This window comes from Takifugu rubripes, chromosome 10 (assembly GCF_901000725.2).
Source record: "Takifugu rubripes chromosome 10, fTakRub1.2, whole genome shotgun sequence".
Classification (NCBI taxonomy): domain Eukaryota; kingdom Metazoa; phylum Chordata; class Actinopteri; order Tetraodontiformes; family Tetraodontidae; genus Takifugu; species Takifugu rubripes.
This window is the reverse complement of record NC_042294.1, coordinates 9286200-9304338: the sequence shown is the minus strand read 5'-3', so window position 1 is coordinate 9304338 and position 18139 is coordinate 9286200. Positions and strand designations below refer to the sequence as shown.

At 52.4% G+C, this 18139-nt stretch overlaps 3 protein-coding genes across 6 annotated transcripts; 1 reads left to right on the top strand and 2 right to left on the bottom strand.

The window, feature by feature from the left end:
• Positions 1 to 536: 536 nt before the first annotated feature.
• cdk13 (cyclin dependent kinase 13) lies at positions 537 to 7380 on the bottom strand. The gene is given in 15 exon segments (XM_011620033.2): positions 537 to 1784; positions 1906 to 2421; positions 2521 to 2717; positions 2811 to 2942; positions 3014 to 3130; positions 3214 to 3291; positions 3376 to 3477; positions 3563 to 3619; positions 3696 to 3885; positions 3963 to 4133; positions 4211 to 4350; positions 4428 to 4586; positions 4653 to 4690; positions 4692 to 5202; positions 5292 to 7380. Coding segments are annotated over 15 exon segments (4230 nt in total). The 5' UTR covers positions 6437 to 7380; the 3' UTR covers positions 537 to 1107.
• Positions 7381 to 7995: 615 nt separating this feature from the next.
• On the bottom strand, positions 7996 to 12109 carry ralaa (v-ral simian leukemia viral oncogene homolog Aa (ras related)). Of its 2 annotated transcripts, none has more exons than XM_003978669.3 (6): positions 11668 to 12109; positions 10519 to 10636; positions 10237 to 10445; positions 9998 to 10172; positions 9796 to 9920; positions 7996 to 9704 (listed from the first exon to the last, which is right to left on the bottom strand). In XM_003978669.3, the coding sequence occupies exons 2-5, from the start codon at positions 10630 to 10632 to the stop codon at positions 9798 to 9800; spliced, it is 621 nt and encodes a 206-aa protein (XP_003978718.1). In that variant the 5' UTR covers positions 10633 to 10636; positions 11668 to 12109; the 3' UTR covers positions 7996 to 9704; positions 9796 to 9797. The 2 variants fall into 2 exon arrangements, with proteins under 2 accessions (XP_003978718.1, XP_011618337.1); XM_011620035.2 differs by lacking the exon at positions 11668 to 12109 and adding an exon at positions 11471 to 11614.
• Positions 12110 to 14030: 1921 nt separating this feature from the next.
• Positions 14031 to 17849, top strand: med1l (mediator complex subunit 1-like). Of its 3 annotated transcripts, none has more exons than XR_003889761.1 (17): positions 14031 to 14272; positions 14373 to 14464; positions 15036 to 15102; positions 15173 to 15227; positions 15292 to 15418; positions 15478 to 15506; positions 15594 to 15665; positions 15735 to 15809; positions 15904 to 15980; positions 16040 to 16102; positions 16182 to 16281; positions 16352 to 16476; positions 16550 to 16656; positions 16749 to 16920; positions 17038 to 17239; positions 17366 to 17468; positions 17534 to 17554. XR_003889761.1 is itself a non-coding variant. In XM_011620038.2 (17 exons), exons 2-17 carry the CDS (start codon positions 14375 to 14377, stop codon positions 17580 to 17582), a joined length of 1404 nt encoding a protein of 467 aa, XP_011618340.2. In that variant the 5' UTR covers positions 14047 to 14272; positions 14373 to 14374; the 3' UTR covers positions 17583 to 17849. The 3 variants fall into 3 exon arrangements, 2 of the variants coding, with proteins under 2 accessions (XP_011618340.2, XP_029698485.1); XM_011620038.2 differs by having other exon boundaries at positions 14047 to 14272; positions 17038 to 17130; positions 17534 to 17849; XM_029842625.1 differs by lacking the exon at positions 14373 to 14464 and having other exon boundaries at positions 14048 to 14272; positions 17038 to 17130; positions 17534 to 17849.
• Positions 17850 to 18139: the final 290 nt, after the last annotated feature.

The window sequence follows — 18139 nt, the reverse complement described above, 5'->3', positions numbered from 1 at the left end:
TGTGTTGCTGCTGTGCTGTGCACTGTTGTGGTGTCAACAGCACAAGCATCCTGCTGTGCACGGAGGCCTGATTTTGTTTATTTTTCGCAGCCGTTTTATCTTTTTTTTTTGCCAATTTTCCTGTCACCCTCGTTGATCCATCCATTCCGCCTTAGTTATCTCTGACACTTTTTTTTTTTTTTCCTGGAGCAGCTTTTAAAAACGCAGACAAAAACAGGGGCAGTTGCACCCATCCCATTTCAGCTCCCATATCACGTTTTTTTTCCCTGACCTCTATTTATTCAACTTCAGAAGAGTTCTTGTGACTTTAAAGTTTGACATGGGATCACCCGACTACACGAGACGTGTTCAGAATAAGGTGGATGTTGGTTTGAAAATGCCGTGTATGTCCAACCGTCCATCATCCACGCCTGGACTGGCTGGGGTCCACCTTCCCCAGTACATCCCAGCAACCTTTGCAGCTTTTGTTAAATAGACAACACCGCCCCCTGGTGGCCAACGCGCAGAACGTCATCGACCGTAAACTTGGACTCATCTTTGTTTGCATTTCTTTAATAAACACTTGCCAAAGGGGGAAAGGGGACAAATCAGTTTAGTACAAAAAAAGACACGGTCTCCTTTTTGTTACATGAGTATCTGTTTTGTTGATCATTTTACAACACCTACGGGTGAAGAGGCGCCTGGAATTCATGGTGCGGACGGCCTCTCGGCACCGAGCGGGGCCCAGTCGGAGCTGAAGGTCAGTCTTATGCCTACGAGCTGAACCGAGGCCATTAAAAAGGAAAAAAAAAAGACGATTCATTTCTGGTCGTAATCCATCCACTGTCACATATCTAAAAATAGTTTACACCTTGTCCCGTCAGTGCAAACGTGAATACTCGTCGCCCTGGAGCGACTGCAGGGAGGCGGAACGTCAGAGGTTTAAAATGTACCCAGCCTGATTAATGTACACTCAAAAAAGGTAAAAGTTTAATTTAAAAGACAGCAAAATAGTTTACAAAAAATATGAAAATGGTACGAGCCATAAAAGCTCCTGTGGCCTGATTCAGCTGTTCCAGACGGAGGATCCCGAAGCTCCGCGGACCTCCACCACGCCCACTTCCTGTCTCAGAAAGGCAGGCCCCGCCCTCTGATTGTAGCCGCCGAGTTCACGTGGGGGACAAAGCCGAGGGGTAGAGGGGGAGCCCCGACCTGAGAGGGGGAGCCCCAGGGCTGGCCCGGAGCGGGGATGGGTGGCGGCCCGCCCTCCTTCTGAGGCAGGCCGTGGTTGTACATGTGGATGGCGCTGGGGTTCGGCTGCCCCTCCACAGGTAGGCTGTGATTGTACTTAAACCGGTGGTCCTTGTCCCCGGAGAACACCATGCTGGGCCCGGAGGCCCCGGCAACCTGAGGGAAGAGATCTGGCTGGGGGGGGGCCAGGACCCCCGCCGCCGACGTCGCTGCAGCCGCCGCCGCCGTGTGGCCTGGTCCGCTAAACACTTCGTTGAGGGCGTGCGGCGGCAGACCCCCGCCCATCATGTGACCCATGTAGCCGTCACTGAACCCTGCGGGGGTGAAGGGCGGAGGAGGGGGGTGATTGTAGTCGCCGCCGTAGCCCTCTGCAGAGGGGAGGGGGGGGTAGTCTGGCTCCGGGGGTCTGCCTCCGTCACCGCCGCCTGCAGACGGCATAGGAGGGGCGTGGCCGGTCTTGGGTTCAGGTGGAGGCTGGCGGTAGTCCAGGTCAGCGTGTGGGGGGGGCTCTGGAGGCTCAGGGGGCCTCTTGTCTGGGGGCAGAATGGTACCAACTTCAGACACAGACAGAAATCAGTCAGTCAGTCAGTCCGTCCGTCCGTCAGTTTTTTTTATTTTAAGAATAAAACCTACTTAAAGCAGAATAAAGGAGTTCTGCCGAACCGATCCGGTTACCTGGCGATATGGGGCTGGGCTCTGGTGGCTGTTTGGCCTCTGGGGGCGGAGGCTGACCCCCTCCTGCCCCTGCTGCGTTCGCGCCGTCCCCCGCGTCCACGCCGTCGGGCCGGTCTGACCTCTGACCCTGCTGGGCCTGGAGGAGCTGGGCCAGCAGCATCGTCATGGCCGTCTGGGTGGCCACCGCGGCCTCGCCTTCGGGGATACCCGGCGGCGCGGACGCCGGCGGCGAGGGGGGCTTTGGCATGGGGGGAGTCCGGGGGACGCCCGAGGGGGCGGCGGGCTGGGGGGGCTTGCTGGGTGTCGACTGAGGAGGGGGGGGAGGAGGAGGAGGGAGGGGATCGGCGGGGTCGGCGGCGGGGGGGTTCTTGAGCTGCGGCGGCGGCTCCTGGGTGACCTTGGCGCTGATGGACTGGACGTACTGGGCCGTGCTGACGGCGCTGGAGGGCTGCCCCAGGAAGTTGAGGAGGACGGCCAGCTGCTCCTGGGTCAGCTGCGAGCTGGAAGCCTTCGGGTCTGTTGGGACAACGCATTCGTTACCACAACACTGATCCAAAACCCCGGGGGGGGGCGTCGATGCACCTCAGCACCAGCAACAGGTGTGAGCAGCTTTACCCAGTAACGCCGGCGCCGCCGCGTTCGGGGCCTTGGCGCCTGTGGCGGGAGGGAAGCCCTGGGGGGTGTTGCTGCGGCTGTCGTCCAGGCCCAGCTCCTTACGCGGCGCCTTGGGGGCCGCCAGCTCCTCGGGGATCTGCTTCTGGCGCCGCCGCTTCTTACTCCACAGCTCGTGGCAGTCCTGCCACAGCGGGAGGCTGCAGGGACAGGAAGTGGAGGTGGCGAGAGGACGTTAAAAGGGTTAATCCACCGTTTCCGACATATAAATAAAACAAAGAGGAGAATCTCACTCTGGCGGGGGCATCTTGTCCGGGTTGACGTCTCGGAGGAACTCGCTGTTGAGGGCCTGCTCGGCCGCGCAGCGTTTGCTGGGGTCCAGGTTCAACATGTGGTCGAAAAGGTCGAGGGCCGACGGAGGGATGCTGGGGGGGGGACAGGAAGGAGTCAGTGCGACGCCCGACGCCCGTTCACGCCCAAAAAAAAGCTCACTCACAAGGCGAACTCCTCCCTCAGGCGCCTCCGGTACTGTTTCTTTGGTTTCATGGTGTGGAAGAAGGGCAGCTTTATCACGTCGGGCCAGACGGCGGGACAGGGGCTCCCACAGATCCGGCTGGGGGGCAGAAACGAGTCGGTTTACGCAGGAAATGAGGTTTACAGTGTATCCTGTGTGGGAGGGGCTTATGGAGATCCCACCTGATGAGCTCCAGCTGGGCCAGCTCCTGGTTGGCTTGAAATATGGGCCTCTTTGTGAACAGCTCTCCCAGAATGCACCTGTGACGCAGGAAACAAGTGAAAAAACTCAACCGGCTGCCTGAAGTGGAACCGACCCGACGAGGCTTCCATCAGGGACCGTACCCGCAGCTCCACACGTCGATGGCGGGCGTGTACCTCTCTTCGCCCAGAAGCAGCTCTGGTGGGCGGTACCACAGCGTGATGACCTTATTAGTGTACGGTCGACTTAGGGGAGACAAAAGGGCAGGGTTGTTAGCGTTAGCATTAGCGCTGGCTCCGGCGAGGCTAATGCGAGATGGCGGCTCCTCACCTCTCCTCAGAGTTATACAGCCGAGCCAGACCAAAGTCTGCCAGCTTTATCTGCCCCCTGAGCGGGAGGAAAAACCAAAGCGGGTCAGGATCGCGTGCTGGAGCGCCTCCAGGTGCGACGCTAGCGCACTCACCTGTTGTTGAGCAGAATGTTGGAGCACTTGATGTCGCGGTGCAGGAAGTTCTTCTTGTGGCAGTAGTCCAGACCCTCCAGCAGCTGCCGCATGAACGACCGGATGTGGTTCTCGTTGAAGTGGACCAGGCCGGACTCCAGCAGCCCCATCAGGTCGTGGTCCATGTACTCAAACACCAGGTAGAAGGCGCCTGCGGAGGAGGAGGGGGGCGAGAAAAGGGTCAGAGAGAGGTCAGAGGGGGGGCCGGTGGAGGGAGGCGGGACGGACCTTTGTCGTTCTTGAAGTCCAGAGCGTCCTCTTTGTCCGTGACGATCTCCTTCATGTTGATGATGCTCTTGTGGTTGAGTTGTCTCAGGATCTTGATCTCTCTGATGGCGGTGATGGGGAAGCCCTCCTTCTCGTTGTCCAGTCGCACCTTCTTCAGCGCCACCATTTCACCTGGACAAGAACCAAGCGGAACCGTTACAGGAACCCTCCCAACGCACCGCCGGCCTTGATGTCCCGTCTCCGCCCACCAGTGTCCTTGTCCTTGGCTTTGTACACCTGCCCGTAGGTGCCTTCGCCCGTGATCCCAATGATCTCAAACTTGTCCACGCATCTTTTGCCCCAGTCGATCTCGGTTTCTTTGAACTCTCCGTACCTCGGGCCGCAGATTCTGGTAAAAAAAAAAAAAGACAGGTAAAAATCGGAGGACGAGCAGAGGCGCCGAATCGGTTGCGCGTCAGGACTCACTTTGGTCTCCTGCGGGCCGCCTGAGTCCTCTTGTCCTCCAGCGGGCTGTGGGGGGAGGACGTGCTGGCGGAGAAGTCGGGGGGCAGAGGCAGGTCGGAGAGGAGCTGACGAGGCTTCCTCTCCGGCTTCTTCTTCCCCGAGAGGTAAGTGTCCTTCAAACTGAGACACACAGAGACAGTTAGGACTCACCAGCGAGGTGCGAGAAGGTAAAGGACCCGTCTGCACCTGTCTCCTTTGTCCACGTGCTCCAGCAGGGTGGGGGGGCAGCGGCAGGGACATCACAGAGTTCTGTGGACCGGCAGGACGCTCCTTGTCTTTCGTCTGTCCGGCTGCAGAGGGTTTCTTGTTGACCGCGTCCTCCTTCACTTTCCCTTCTCTGTCCTTGGAGCTCTGGGGGTCGGAGGTCTTCTTGGACGTCCTGTCAGAGGGGGACTGGGGCTGGCTGCTGGTGGGAGTCTTCGGCCCTCTCTCCGGCGGCGGAGACGGGGGGCGACCTTTCCTCAGGCTGTTGTTCTTTGGGCTGGGCTGAGGAGCAGACGAGGAGCCCTTGGTGGGGGTGGACGTGTTGCTGGACGTCTTGGCCTTGGCGGCGGCCTCGGCGGCCTTGGCCTTCTTCTGCTTGCTGAGCTCTGCCGCCAGGCTGGACTTGAAGGTCAGCGTGCTGGGGGAGAGGCTGGAGGGGCGGCTGCGGGAGCGGGAGTGGCGGTGGCGGCTGCGGGAACGAGAATGTCTGGAGGACGAATACGGACTCCTGCTGCGCGACCTGACGGTTCGCCTGGAATGAAAACGGCGGTTAGTTCGGCGAACATCTCCGTTAACGTAACACGACGGTTGTGGGTGAAAACCCCCAGCAGCAACACTCACCTGACATCCGGGCTGGGGCTCAGCGACTTCCTGTACGGGCTCCTGGACCTCCGCCGGTTCCCGTAGGGACTGGACCCAAAGTCGCCCTGCTCGTACGGGCTGTGGCGGCCGTAGCTCGGAGAGCGGCGCCAGTTGGCTGGGCTGGTGGGCGAGCGCTTCCTCTTGTTGCTGGAGTACGAGCCGGGCGACTTTGGCGCTCCGTACGCCCCGTACACGTCCAGGTCCCGGCTGTAGTAGGTGGTGCTGGGGGACAGTCTCTTGCTCCCGTAGGTGGGGCTTCTCCTGGAGGCGAGCTGGTTGTACCCGGCGGGCGACTGGTAGCTGTAGGAATAGGACGTCCCATAGGGACTTTCACCTTTGAATCCAGGACTTCTCCTGTACGCCCTGAGGTCTTCGCGGTCGTCCCTGTAAGACTGGGGGGCGTCCCTGTACGCCGACGGGGGCTCCTTCTCCGATCTGGTTTTACTCCGGTGCCTCTTTGAGTCCCTTTTCTCGGCGGGCTGCGAGGACTGAGCCGACGGCCGTTTGCCGTTCCCGTCGTTGCTCCTGCTAGTTTCTCTGTGGTTTTTCGGAGCGCTTAAGCTGCTCCTGCTTCTCGGCCTGGAGGAGTCCCTCTCTCGGCTCGGGCGTTCCTTCTTCTTGCCCAACTCCTTCCCTGGCTTGCTTCGCTCCGAATGACCTCTGGCCGGTTCCTTTTTGTTAATGCACGCTTCCTCCCGACCTCTGGGGTGGCTCCTTTCTGGCGAGGATGGTCCGTTATACTCGCCCAGGTCCACGTCGCTGAGCTGGTCGACGGACAGCCTGTCAAGGTGGGGGTCCAGCCGGGGAGAGGGGCTGCCGGAGAAGCGCTCCGACTGGGAGCTCACGTCATCGTACTCCACCAGTGTCCGAAGTTCAGCCTCGTTTTCAAAAGTGCTTTTTCGGTTATTGTCGTGGTCCCCCGCGGCGCCGCTTGGCCACACGCTCCTCTCCTTGGCTCGGCGGCGTTTTCTCCTCCGAGACACCGACGAGCGTCTCTTCTCACGCTGTCTATCCCGCGGAGCGGCCCCGCTCCCCGGTTTGCTACGCCTGTCCTGCCTGTTAGCATTTCTCTGTGCAGAGGGGCTCCGTCCCCGACCTTCGCGAAGCACATCTGAATTAGGCATTTACAAACTTAACGCCACAACCACGTTAAGAATAATTTATAATCGTATTTACGTGTCCCTAAGCCGCTTCCTGGGGTACTGTGGAACAAAACATTGGGTTGTCCCTGTCTCAGGCTAGTTCGCTAACGCAACAGCAAAATCTTAGCAATGACACGGCCGGCCAGCTAGCGAGCTAGCTAGCCAGCTACCTCACAAACACAACACTAGCATGATAAATCTAGCGTCTCTGACGATTAAAAGCGACTAACTCTAAGTGACACTTGGTGCCTACGAGTTCTCTGAGATAAACCCCATCGTGTGGTGTGTTTTTTTTTTTCCTTTTATGAATAACGCGTCTGTCCCGGGATGGACATCTGAAGGCTCTGCTAACAGACGACAGTTGGTTTAGCCAGCTTAGCCCCCAGTAGCTAACTGCCTCCAAGTAGACATTCTATTTCAATACGAAGCACAGGCCCAAGGTGCCGTTAAAAAACAAAATCCAGCTGTGGAGAAACCTCCGTAGTTTGTGCAATCGCGTCGGACCGTCACCCGGATAGTGTTAGAATAGAAGTCAGGCAAATCGGCCGCCCTCTCAAAAACTTCTTCTCACCTTCCATCACACTCCACTGGTGCAACAAGGAAATGAATAGCACGGCCGGATAGCTTTAGCCAGCTAGCTCCCCTTTCTCCTTCCGTTGAGCTCAATGGAACTCAGTCAGGTTGCAAATAGAGCGGCCGAATCAGAAACGGCGCCCGCTTCCTCCGCTTGACCGGCCGAGGGGCCGCCCCATCTCACCGCGTCACGGTTCCGATGCCGCCGGCGAGACCAGCGCGGCGGTTCTTCGATTTTTTTTAATCCCAAATCGCAGCAACTTTGCTCGCAATGTGGCTACTGGTCCGGGCCCCGACGGCGCTCGAGCTGCAGGCCCCGTGCGTGGCCTGCGTGATCCCGTTACGTCACCGCCGAGGGAACCCCCCGCCTTCAGAATAAAACAGCCGTTATCGGGAAACGTCTTCGAACTGCTTTAACCTTGTTCCCCAACGTTGATTTCGTACGTTCGGACGGTTTAACAGAAGGGAAAAGAATTAACAGAAAAACTGATTTTTTTTGGATTTTTTTTTTTAAACTCCGTAGTTCCGGAAATTAACGCGATGTTTACTTCAGGTGCTCGATCTTCAGCTGGGAATTTACAGAATTATGAACTCCCACTTTTCTGCATTTTGGATGTAAATATTACTTGGGGGGGAGAACAGAATTAGTTGATTTATCTTGTGTGTTTTTTTTTAATAGGAAATAAAGGATGGAAGTAGTTTAAAACTGCTCATTGTTTTTTGTTTAAGGGAACTTTACTGTAAAAACTAAAGAGACTAAAAAAGGAAATGCCATCAGATTTATAGTAGTAGTGTTGGTAGTGGTGACCTTTGATTCAGTCGGGAGACCTTTTTTATGCATTACCCTCCCCAACCAACGGCATCTCATCTAGTTAATCTGCATTAAACCACTTCCAGTTTTTGAATCCAACTCGAAGCTGCGGAACAAAACGAGCGTTTGGAAAAAAGAAAGCTGGGAGCATTCGGAGAACGTTATTAGTAATTTCCACTTTATTTGCCATTTCCCCAAGAACCACAAAAATGAAATGTGAGCGTCGCCTCTTGCATTCACACGGACCGGCTACATAATTGGTCATGATCAAAACGAGTAAACAGGAAGTAAACATGTAAATCGATGGCAAATGTACAACCAGAGATCTACTTTTGATTATTACACGGATATTAATGTATAAAAAAAAGGCAAAACAAGTCATAGAGCCGACACACTGTCTGTTTCTGTGTCACCTCTGTTGAACATTTGGGGGCTAGTCGAAGACAAAACCCATAAATAAAATCCACAAATCAAGATGACAACATGTTGAGCAACAGCAGAGAGACTTAACGCATCAGCAATATGGTTCGATCCTGCACGCGCGCGTCCAGCAGGTTTACATTTGTAGCTACTTCCTGTGGCGTTTCAATCACGCGCTAGTCAACAGGAAGTTAGCCCTTAACCACGTTAGCGTTCGCATACTTTTGTAATGTGAGCTCGCAACCTTTGACATTTGCATAGACTCTGGAGTCAGCTGAGGGGACCCTACAGTCAAATAAGCTGCTTTAAATAAGTGCTGGAAACATTTAGCCTATTTTATTGGGGTGGGGGGGGCAGATGTCACATCCTAGTCAATAAATCATCGCTAGCTTTCCGCATTTTGGATGAAACAACGGCGTTACGGTAGCTTTTTAGGAGCGGGCAGCTCGACAGAGAAAGCACACAGAGCGCGAGAGACCTCTAAACACGTTATGGCAGCTGGGGGGGGGGGGGGGCTCACATTCAGCATGGACAGAGAGGCAACAGTGATGAGTTGTACAATGAACGACCACATGAACTCGTTAGGTTCTCCTCCCGCCACCGTCTGATGGTGTCGCTGCCTTTGCTGAGAATCGGCACTTGTTTGAACTAGCTAGCTCGTTTCTTTGGTGACTGAAAGCAACCTTTGCGCGCAGGTGCTACACCCCCCCCCTTCCCCAAAAGCCTGCTTTACATCCTTAAATTCATCGATCTCCACTTTCACCCCAATTGAAACATTTTTTTAAAAGGGTAAAAATTAAGTTAAATTAGGCGGAAAACGCAGTGGAAGATGCTAACGTAGTGTTATGTATCGCTCAGGGCACCGGCAGGTGCTTTAGCTGGGCAATAAAAGGCAAAAGAAGCCTGATAAATGAGGTAAAACTCTTAAAATGATGAAGCGGAGAAATGGAAAAAAAATATTCAAGTGTTCTAAAATCTTTGTGCATTTAAGACGATCTGAAGGGGGGAGCAAAGATCCAGATTAGTGCTTTAATGGTGGCTGAGAAAGAGCTGACAGGTATCAGGTAGAAGAGCCCAAACGGGTCAATTTCCAGGTCAGGTTTGGTCAGATGAAATGCTTCAGAGATGCACCAGTGCAGGAACAACCCTCCTGGGGGGCACCGAGGCAATCTGGGCTCCGGTTCCTGCCTCCGTTCCTGCCCTGAACCTTCCGGTTGCGCAGTAAACCCAACAAATTCGTACACATCGAACTTCACGACGACACGTTTCGCGACGCTCCGAGGGTCGTTTCTGGAGCTCGGGCCTAAATTAAAAAACGGATTATTACGGTCTGTCACGTTGTCAGTGGAGAGGAGAAGTACATAAATTATCTGGAGTGTCAGCATGTAAAAAGATAAGAGCTAGAGGTGGTGTCAGGAGGGCCTCCGCACCACCGCCTGACACGTCCTGTTGGCCGGGAACAGAAAGTCACGGTCAGGAATGGGCACAAAACCAATGTCTGAAATGTGCACGTGCGTCAGCAGCTGCCCGCTCTTACCACTATAAAATACAGCATCGCTCTCTAATCCGCTTGGCCAGACTTTTGCTCTTCTTCTTCCCGTTCTTCTCTTTGCTGTCCTCCATCTTCCTCGCCCGGATCTCTCGCATCAGATCGAAGAACACCTGCGAGCGACGGGAGAAGAGGTTCGTGCTTCTGTTGGATCCACGCCCCGGCGGGGAGGACGTGTCTCGGAACGCACCTTGTCCACGTTGGCGCGGGTCTTGGCCGACGTCTCCACGTAGCACACGCCCCACTGCTCGGCGCGCGCCTTCGCCTCGTCCGCGCTGACCTGCCGCCGGTCGTCCAGGTCCGACTTGTTGCCCACCAGGAGGAAGGGCACGTTCTCGTCCTCCTTCACCCTCAGGATCTGCTCTCTGGACACCAGGAGACATCGTCAAACGGGACAACTTCTCAGGCGGCCTCGGGCAGAAACGCTACCTGAAGTCCATCGTCGCCGCGAACGACTCCAGTTCTGTGATGGAGAAGACGCAGAGGAAGCCCTCGCCGCTGCGGAAGTAGTTGTCTCGTATGGCCGCGTAGTCCTCCTGTCCCGCCGTGTCCAGGATGTCGATCTGGACCTCCTCGCCGTCCAGCACCACCTTCTTCCTGTAACTGTCGGCTTTGGTGGGCTCGTAGTCCTCCACGAACTGCGGGGAGGAGAAACACATGAACCAAACGCAGCAACACGCTCAACCCCGGCCGCGGCGTGACGTGTCCCACCTCGTCATACATGAACTGGAGCGTGAGGGCCGACTTCCCCACCCCTCCGCTGCCCACCATGATCACTTTGTGCAGGGCCAGAGAGTTCTGGCCTTTCGGCTTCGCGGCTGCCATGGCTCTGCAGACGGACAGACAGACAGACGTGAGCGTCAGGAAAGATTCCAGCATAAAGAACATCCTGGATTCATGACAGACTGAAGATTAAGTCTCCGTTTCTGCAGCTGCATTACGTCATCAAACAGCTAGTTCTTATTTTAATCACTCTTTGATCAGACAACATGAAAGAAGGTGGCTAAAAAGTTTATATCCAATAAGGAGGCTGGAACCACAGCGTGCACGGCATCATGTTACCAGGTGAACAGAAGGCAGATGCACCTGATCCTGGAGGATCAGGACCGTTTTTTGGGGGGTAGGGGGGGATTGTTTCAAATAAAAGATGTTCAGAAGCTTCTGCATCCATCAGGAGATGCTGGAGCTTTTTGGTGCTCAGTTTTGAATCTCCGTGTCCTTAACAGGTCCACAAACACCACAGAGATCAGGGCTGAAGGTGGAGAACCGGCACCACACATACCGACGACGGAAGGGCTGATTTGGGATCTTCACACGTTAGATTCACGAGTCCGACGGATCGTGTGTGTTAATCACGGCGATGATCCGCCTGACAGGCTGATATGATGGTGATCACCGACAGATTATAACCGACAGCCTCGGCCAGTCCCTGGAACAGCCCGCTGACAACGCAAACAGAACCGGGCGTGACGATGAGATAATAACGTCGATTTACGATGGGTTCCACATCCAGGTGAACTAAGCTAGCAGGTTAATCACCTCGGGCGCTTGCGGCTAACAAGCTACCAACCACACCGAACAAGTTAACGTCACCTGGGCGTTAATTAGGAGACGGACCGGTCAAAAACGCCGGAATGGACAGAAAAGAGACACGAAAAACCACCTCGATCCCAGCAACAGATGTTCGCTCGATCCTTCCAAACTCAGCTTCTTCGTTAGCCAGCTAGGCGGCTAGTCACACTGGCAAGAAACGGCTGGCAATGGATAACAAGCTACTAACTACCCTCTGATGCCGCATTAATTTATAACACGACCGGTAAATACGTCCGGAGCAGCAGCAGTTGGAATAAAAACACTCACCCCTGAATTAAACAGTGCTCGCCTCGAAACGACGTTTGACAGAGGTTGAAAATGGGGGGGGCAAATAAGGGCTGCGCTAGGCGCTCGTTAGCTCATGGCTAGCTCCGCGGCTAACTCCACAGACCGGGCTGGTGGCTGTCAGCGGGCGGACTGGACGTCCTGTGGGCTTGGCTGGCAACGCCCGCCCGGGAGAACAAACACGGCGCTTGTATGAGTCAAACCAAGATCCGTACAGTTTAGAGAGTTACACCCACAAATGTCTGGGTTTTCTCTTCTTGATTATTAAATAAACGTAGGACGCGCCGGTTAATTGACTCATTAGCTGATCTGATTAAATGTTGATCAGTTGATTCGTTTGTGGAGTGATGGTGATTCCAAAGTATCTTTAAACACAAGATAATATTTGATGTCCGCTCATTAGCTGAACACTTTTTAGGATGAACGCAACCTTCATTAGCTACTAATAATTTTTAACTATTATTATTTAACTCCAGTTAACGGTCCCTGGCGGTTACGCATGGATAGTTTTTGGTTGCCCCGTGGTTGCAGGTGATGTTATTTTTGGTTCTTTATTTGTTTAATTGGCATTCCCACAAACCTCACAAATAGTTATCTTGATATTTAAAAGTAATTACTGGTAGCTGTCTGCACATGAGCTTGCCACTAAGTGAAGAGGCACATTCTTGCAGGACCTTTTTTTTTTTTAGTGCTAATGCATTACATAGAGAAAAAAAAAAGTAAAACACAAACTAAAACTAAGATGCAACAAAAGACACTTTGAAGCCACACTTTTTTGATGCAGTGGGTGCCTTCATTCTTTCTTAGCTGGCATACAAAGAACAAGATGAATACCACACCTAATTGACTCAATGTATTCCAAAATATTTAGTCCTTGCTATGTCTTTACTTTGTGACTCTCTAAACTGTTCATATCTTCAATTGACGACTGACTAGAACATTCTTTGTCATAAGCTCTGCTTACTGCTCAAAAACAAGATATCAGTCAAGGACAAGGTCAGGTCAGGGTAGCAGAGTCCGTACCGGAAGTTCATATAAAGTAACAAACGCTAGCACAGGATGCTTCACAAATTGTGCTACATACAAGTTTTCCCTTACAGTCACATCATTTTTACCCTTACAAAGTCAAAGTTGAACACAAACATCAGAGCGTCAGATAAGGTCCTCATAAAACTGTTGCAATCACCACTTGCCTCATTTTTAATCAGTAAAATGTAGTTCAATGTGGCATATGGCGAATGGTTGCCCCAATATTTGCACTGTCTACTGTGCCAAGAAATATAATTATACCATGGAGATGAATGGGGAGAGCTTATACAAGCAGTTATGAGATTTTACTTTAATGTCCTCCTGCAGAACAGCCTGAGGATGTCCTTGCTGTGACAGGCAACCTCCAACGCAACAATCCACCTCATTAGGCAGGGGAGGTGTGCTCCAATGATGACGGGACATAAGGGTGATTGAGCAATTCAAAGAGCCTTTTGGCCTCTGGAATTAAAGGTCTTCTTCCACATCCAGGTATTCAAAGGTTTCTGCTTCATCTGTTAAATGGAGCAGGGCATTAGTCTCAATGAGCCGCTGCCGTACAGCTCTGCCGCATTCATAACAAAATTCACCATCAAACTGCGGTCTAGCTGTGCGCCACAATGGGAGAAACCAAAATAGTGCAACACTGAAAGCCACAAAATGCTGATATAGTGGCTTGGACAGAATGTCCTTTAGCACAGTTTCTGCCTGTACTCTTTCTTCTACCTGTCCTCCCCCCTCTCCTCTCTCTCAACCCAGCCGGCCATCAGCAGGAGCCCCCCCAAGCCTGGTCCTGCTCAAGGTTTCTTCCTGTTAGAGGGGAGTTTTTTCTTTTTTTCATCCCAGGCCCTGGGATGATTTTGATTGTACCAGATGCTATATAAATACAGTATGGATGGATGGATGGATGGATGGATGGATGGATGGATGGATGGATGGATGGATGGATGGATGGATCTCGTCTTCCTTCACTCTCAGGATCTGCTCTCTGGACACCAGATAGGCGGCTAATAGCATATGCAAGACATGGCTAGGATAGCAAGCTACTAACTACCAGCTGATGCAGCATTAATGAGTCAATATGACCAATATAGATCTGGAACAACAGCAGCTGGAATAAAACCACTTACCTTTAAAATGTATTAATGTACGTGCTCTCAAACATAGTTCTGGACATGTTTTTGTGTTTGTAAATATTGTTTTCTTATTTCGTCGTCACGTTGTCGTGCGGTCACGTGACCTGCTGATTGACAGGTGCGTTTTAAAAGGCCACGTCGTCGATTGTTTTTGGGTTCAATTGTTTGACGACTGTCGTCGGAATTCAACAGTGTTCGCTTCGAAACGACGTTTGACAGAGGTTTAAAATGGGGGAATAAAGTCGGTGTTCGGTCCCCGTTAGCTCCCGGCTAGCTCCGCGGCTAACGCCCGTGAGCACAAACACGGCGCTTAAAACACGGTTAAAATAAACGCGGGGCGTTGAATGCGCCGGTTAATTGATTAATTATCTAATCTGCTTCAATGTTGATTCGTTTGTGGGGCGAAGCGGAGTCTTAACAACCAGGTAATGGTGATTCTGAAGCATCTTTAAACCCCAAATATTCAGTTTTGTCCGTTGTTATTTAACCGAGCCCGTTTTTTTTGTGTTTGTTTTAACGCTTCAGGGATGAACGCAAACTTAATTCTCGAGAATCTGCATCTAAAGTTTGCTAATAAAACCTGGAATGAAACGTTTAATCTTGTCCGAACTTGCACGGTAAGGCAACAACAAACCCCCTCCCTGTCCATCCTTTCATGCAGGGTTTATTAGAGAAAAGAGTGAAATTATTTTTGGCTAGCTCCGTTCGGTGTAAATTAATCATGCTGCTGTCCTCAGAAGTGGCCTCATTGTGCAGCTTCTGAGCAGGAGCTGGTGGTGATGAGCAGGGAATGAGCTCACCTCTGCTGGAACACACCAGCCTTTGTTGAGGAATAAGCGTGGATTCTCCTCAAGTGATGTTTCGGTTGTTTGGTGGCTGCACAATCTGGCAGGGGGCCCGGGTTGCATCAGACATGTGCAGCAGTCACCCGGCCAGAATCTGCCTCCATTCTTTGGATGGATGTCGGTTATCCTGCAGATGTGAATCACTACGATTCATGATGGTTTCAAAGTGTCCCTCAGCTGCTTCGGTCCCTCTGGACTGAGGCAGCCAGGACCACCGGTCTTTGTCCCTCAGCTCTACTGAGGAGAACCTTCAGGTGTGAGGGTGTGTGTCCCCCCCCCCCCCCCCCCCCCCCAGTAGAGCCGGCATCCCAGCTGCACACTCACTCCATTTGTCTCCCTGTAGGAAAAACCCATGGAATGGTCCAAGCCCTTGTGCAGCGCATTGGAAAGGCTCCAGGAAGTGCTGAATGGTAAACAGATGTTAATGGTGGCCTTCCTGCACTGGTTGTTGGTTTAACTCCGTCTGTCTGTACGGTTCAGCCTCCTCCACCGACCTTATAAGGCATCACCTGCAACGGATGGCCAGACAACAAGGGTACGTCTTGATTGTCGCCCCCCCATCCCACAGCAGCTGGATTCCTGTGTTCTATCCTCTCCAGGATGGACTTCCACATCAGCGAGGCGACCTGCTGCTTGACGGCCGACCTGTTCCGCCTGGAGGTGGCGCTGCTGCCGTGCGGCGGGGTGGAGAATGTGAAGCTGACCCCGCACGCCGGATTTCCTATTGTATGTAAATGCACCGTTCACGGCTTCAGCTCAGGTAGTAATCAGAGACTCTGTTGCAGCACTGCGAGTCGCTCCTGCAGCTGCTCAGGTAAGAAGGTGAAGGACGACACCGACGTCGGCGCTATCAAACGCTGACCAGGCCTTTTATTTTTTCTTTTTTTTTACGTCCCCAAAGGGCGGAAAACTTCTCCGAGTTCTCCGCGAAGTTGACAGACTTGTTGAGCCAGTACAACATCCCCGGAGACAAGTAACATCCCGGCAGCTTTTAGTCTTTCTCTTATTTTAACGTCTTTGACTCATTTATGTTTGATTTCAGAGAGACCAAGCTCAGATTGTTTGAATCTCTACAGCTGCTTTCACAGGACCTGCAGTGCATGTCCAGTTTGCCCAGGTGAGATGATGGACGTGGTTGAACTGGTCTGATCTTCAGCTGGGTGGGTTGTAGCCTACTAGCATGAAGGCTAATCCACATAGTCGTTTTCCAGGGTGCAGCTGGACTCTGAAGCCCAGATACAGCTGATTAATGACGGCTTGATGGGCTGCCTGAAGGCTGCTAATGCAGGTACCAAACACACCGTCGGCTAAATCTGGCATCGTTTCTTTGGCTGTTTGTGGTTCCAGATCACCCGCTGACCATCCAGTTCTACTCCGTCCCCGCTCCAGGATCAAATGCCTCAGACTTGTGTAAGACTACCACCGAGGTTTGGGTGTGATTGTGTCCCATCGAGGCAGTTTTTTCTTTCTTTCTTAAACAAATTCACAGTTGTCCAGGGAGCTCAGGTGACCATCGGCGCCAGCGATGCGATGCACAAGCTCCAGTTAGCATCTGCGCTCATAGAGCCTGCAGTGACGGAGGACCAGCGGTATGTAGCATCCTATAATGGGCATCAATTGAAGAGTCTTGTCCTCATTTATCTCTTTTTATGCAATCAGAACCCCTGTTTTCCTGCCTCTGAGCGAGGTGCCGCACCAGAGTCTGCCGGGCTGTTTTCTCCTTCGACTGCAGCCGCCGATGCCGCTCATCTTGTCTTTTATCACAAAAATCAGCAGTATAACAGGTTAGTTTGCATCTCCTTTTAAATCTTGAGGGTGTTTTATTTTCAGACTCACATTATCGTCTGCGTCACATAGGTGTCCTACCGGATGTTGACCTGCAGGGGGAGCCGTTGCCCAAAGTTCTAACATCAGGGTACGCAAAGAGCCATAAAGAAGATGAGAAGGACGCTGTTTTTTCTGAGGTTTGTGTATTTTACTGTAACATGAGCACAAAAGTGTGTCTGGGTTGAGGAAAACGGACGTAAGGTTTTGTCTTGATGCCGGTGCGACGCAGGGTTTCATCCTCCCCGGAGCTGCGTGGGACGTGCCGGCCCAGAGGGCCGCTGTGGTGGACCACATTCCCTTCACCCACCCCTCTCACGTCCCAGCCCTGCTGGAGATCCTGCGCCATCAGAGCGCCATCAACGCCCTGCTGAGGAGCTGTGTGGCGAAGGCAGCGGCCGAATGTGATTCACGATTTACGTTCTCTGCTGCTCGAAACATCAGAAAATCGACTTTTGCCGCACAGTTTCAGTTTGTTTGCGTACCAAACGTGGGCAGAATCCTTCTTTGGTTGCTTCCAGATCCCGTTTCTGATCTCTACGAGCTGCTGCCGGAGTCGGAGACCAGCTTCTCCGTGACGTTCCAGCGCCGCGACGCCGACTCGCTGGCCGTCTGTGAGCGTTTCCATCAAAAACTTTACAAAACCAAAGCATCTCTGAGCTGTCGGAGCCTGAGGGCCTCGACATGAGAACAATTACAACCTTTTTGGGAGCAGCAACAATGGTCTATATTTATCGAATTTGGTCTGGGCTCTTTTTTTAGTTGTGGGCTGTATAATTTTAAGATAATGACATAGAAACTCGTATGACTTGTGGTGTGGGTTTTTTTTTGTTGTTTTTTATGCCGCAGTGCTGGTGAATATAACCGATTCTCGTCAGATCAGCTGTAAGTTGTTCGGAGCAGGAACTCGGGATCCCTCTTTGGTTGAAATGCTTTCCTCTGTCCTGACGCGGTAAGACAATGGGTCTGGGACTGATCTATTTTAGCGTTACTTCACTGATGTTTGCATCCCCTCAGGTCCATGTCAGTTCCTCTCACCCTGATGGCCTTACACAGCCAGCGGTAGAAGCTCCCCCAACATAGGCCACTGAGTTCCAGATCGTCCAGCCAACGGCACGCCGTCCTCCCAGAGTGCGTTTGTTCCAGAGGACTGATTCACTGTTTCAAGTCCAGCCTCCTGAATCAGCTTCTTCCTGAGATAAAAACCTCCATTCAGCTTTACCCTGGATGGCCAATAACAGCCACATGTTGTAAACTAGCATGAAACTTACCCTAGTCAAGAGTTTTGTCTTGTTTTTAATGAAAAAATGAATAAATGTTGAGGGGGAAAAAAGGGCGGCCCTCTGGTCATTTGTTGTAAATACTGAGGCGGGGTCCCCCTCCATGGAGGTGGGCTTGTTTCTATGGTAACCCGGAAGGGGAAAACTTTTTTGCAACGCTTTAATTGTGCTGGTTTGAATCAAATCTGTGTTTTACAACTAAAGGTGCTAATCAATATTCGAGGAACCAAGTTAAAGGGAATCTATCATGACAGAATAGTGTTTGAATATCACCAGAACCTTAAATCCAGTCCTGCTACGTCCCTCTGACAAAGTCGGGATTTGGTAAACGCCGTATAATCAG

Bases quoted from the DNA above. Each gene is read 5' to 3' on its own strand.
- ralaa (XM_003978669.3), bottom strand. From the start codon at position 10,632: ATGGCAGCCGCGAAGCCGAAAGGCCAGAACTCTCTGGCCCTGCACAAA. The intron at 10,446-10,518 runs GTGGGACACGTC...TCCTCCCCGCAG, and splicing joins TCCAGTTCATGTATGACGAG to TTCGTGGAGGACTACGAGCC. The intron at 9,921-9,997 runs GTGCGTTCCGAG...CGTCGCTCGCAG, and splicing joins CCCGCGCCAACGTGGACAAG to GTGTTCTTCGATCTGATGCG.
- med1l (XM_011620038.2), top strand. From the start codon at position 14,375: ATGAACGCAAACTTAATTCTCGAGAATCTGCATCTAAAGTTTGCTAAT. The intron at 14,465-15,035 runs GTAAGGCAACAA...GTCTCCCTGTAG, and splicing joins ATCTTGTCCGAACTTGCACG to GAAAAACCCATGGAATGGTC. The intron at 15,419-15,477 runs GTATGTAAATGC...ACTCTGTTGCAG, and splicing joins CGCACGCCGGATTTCCTATT to CACTGCGAGTCGCTCCTGCA.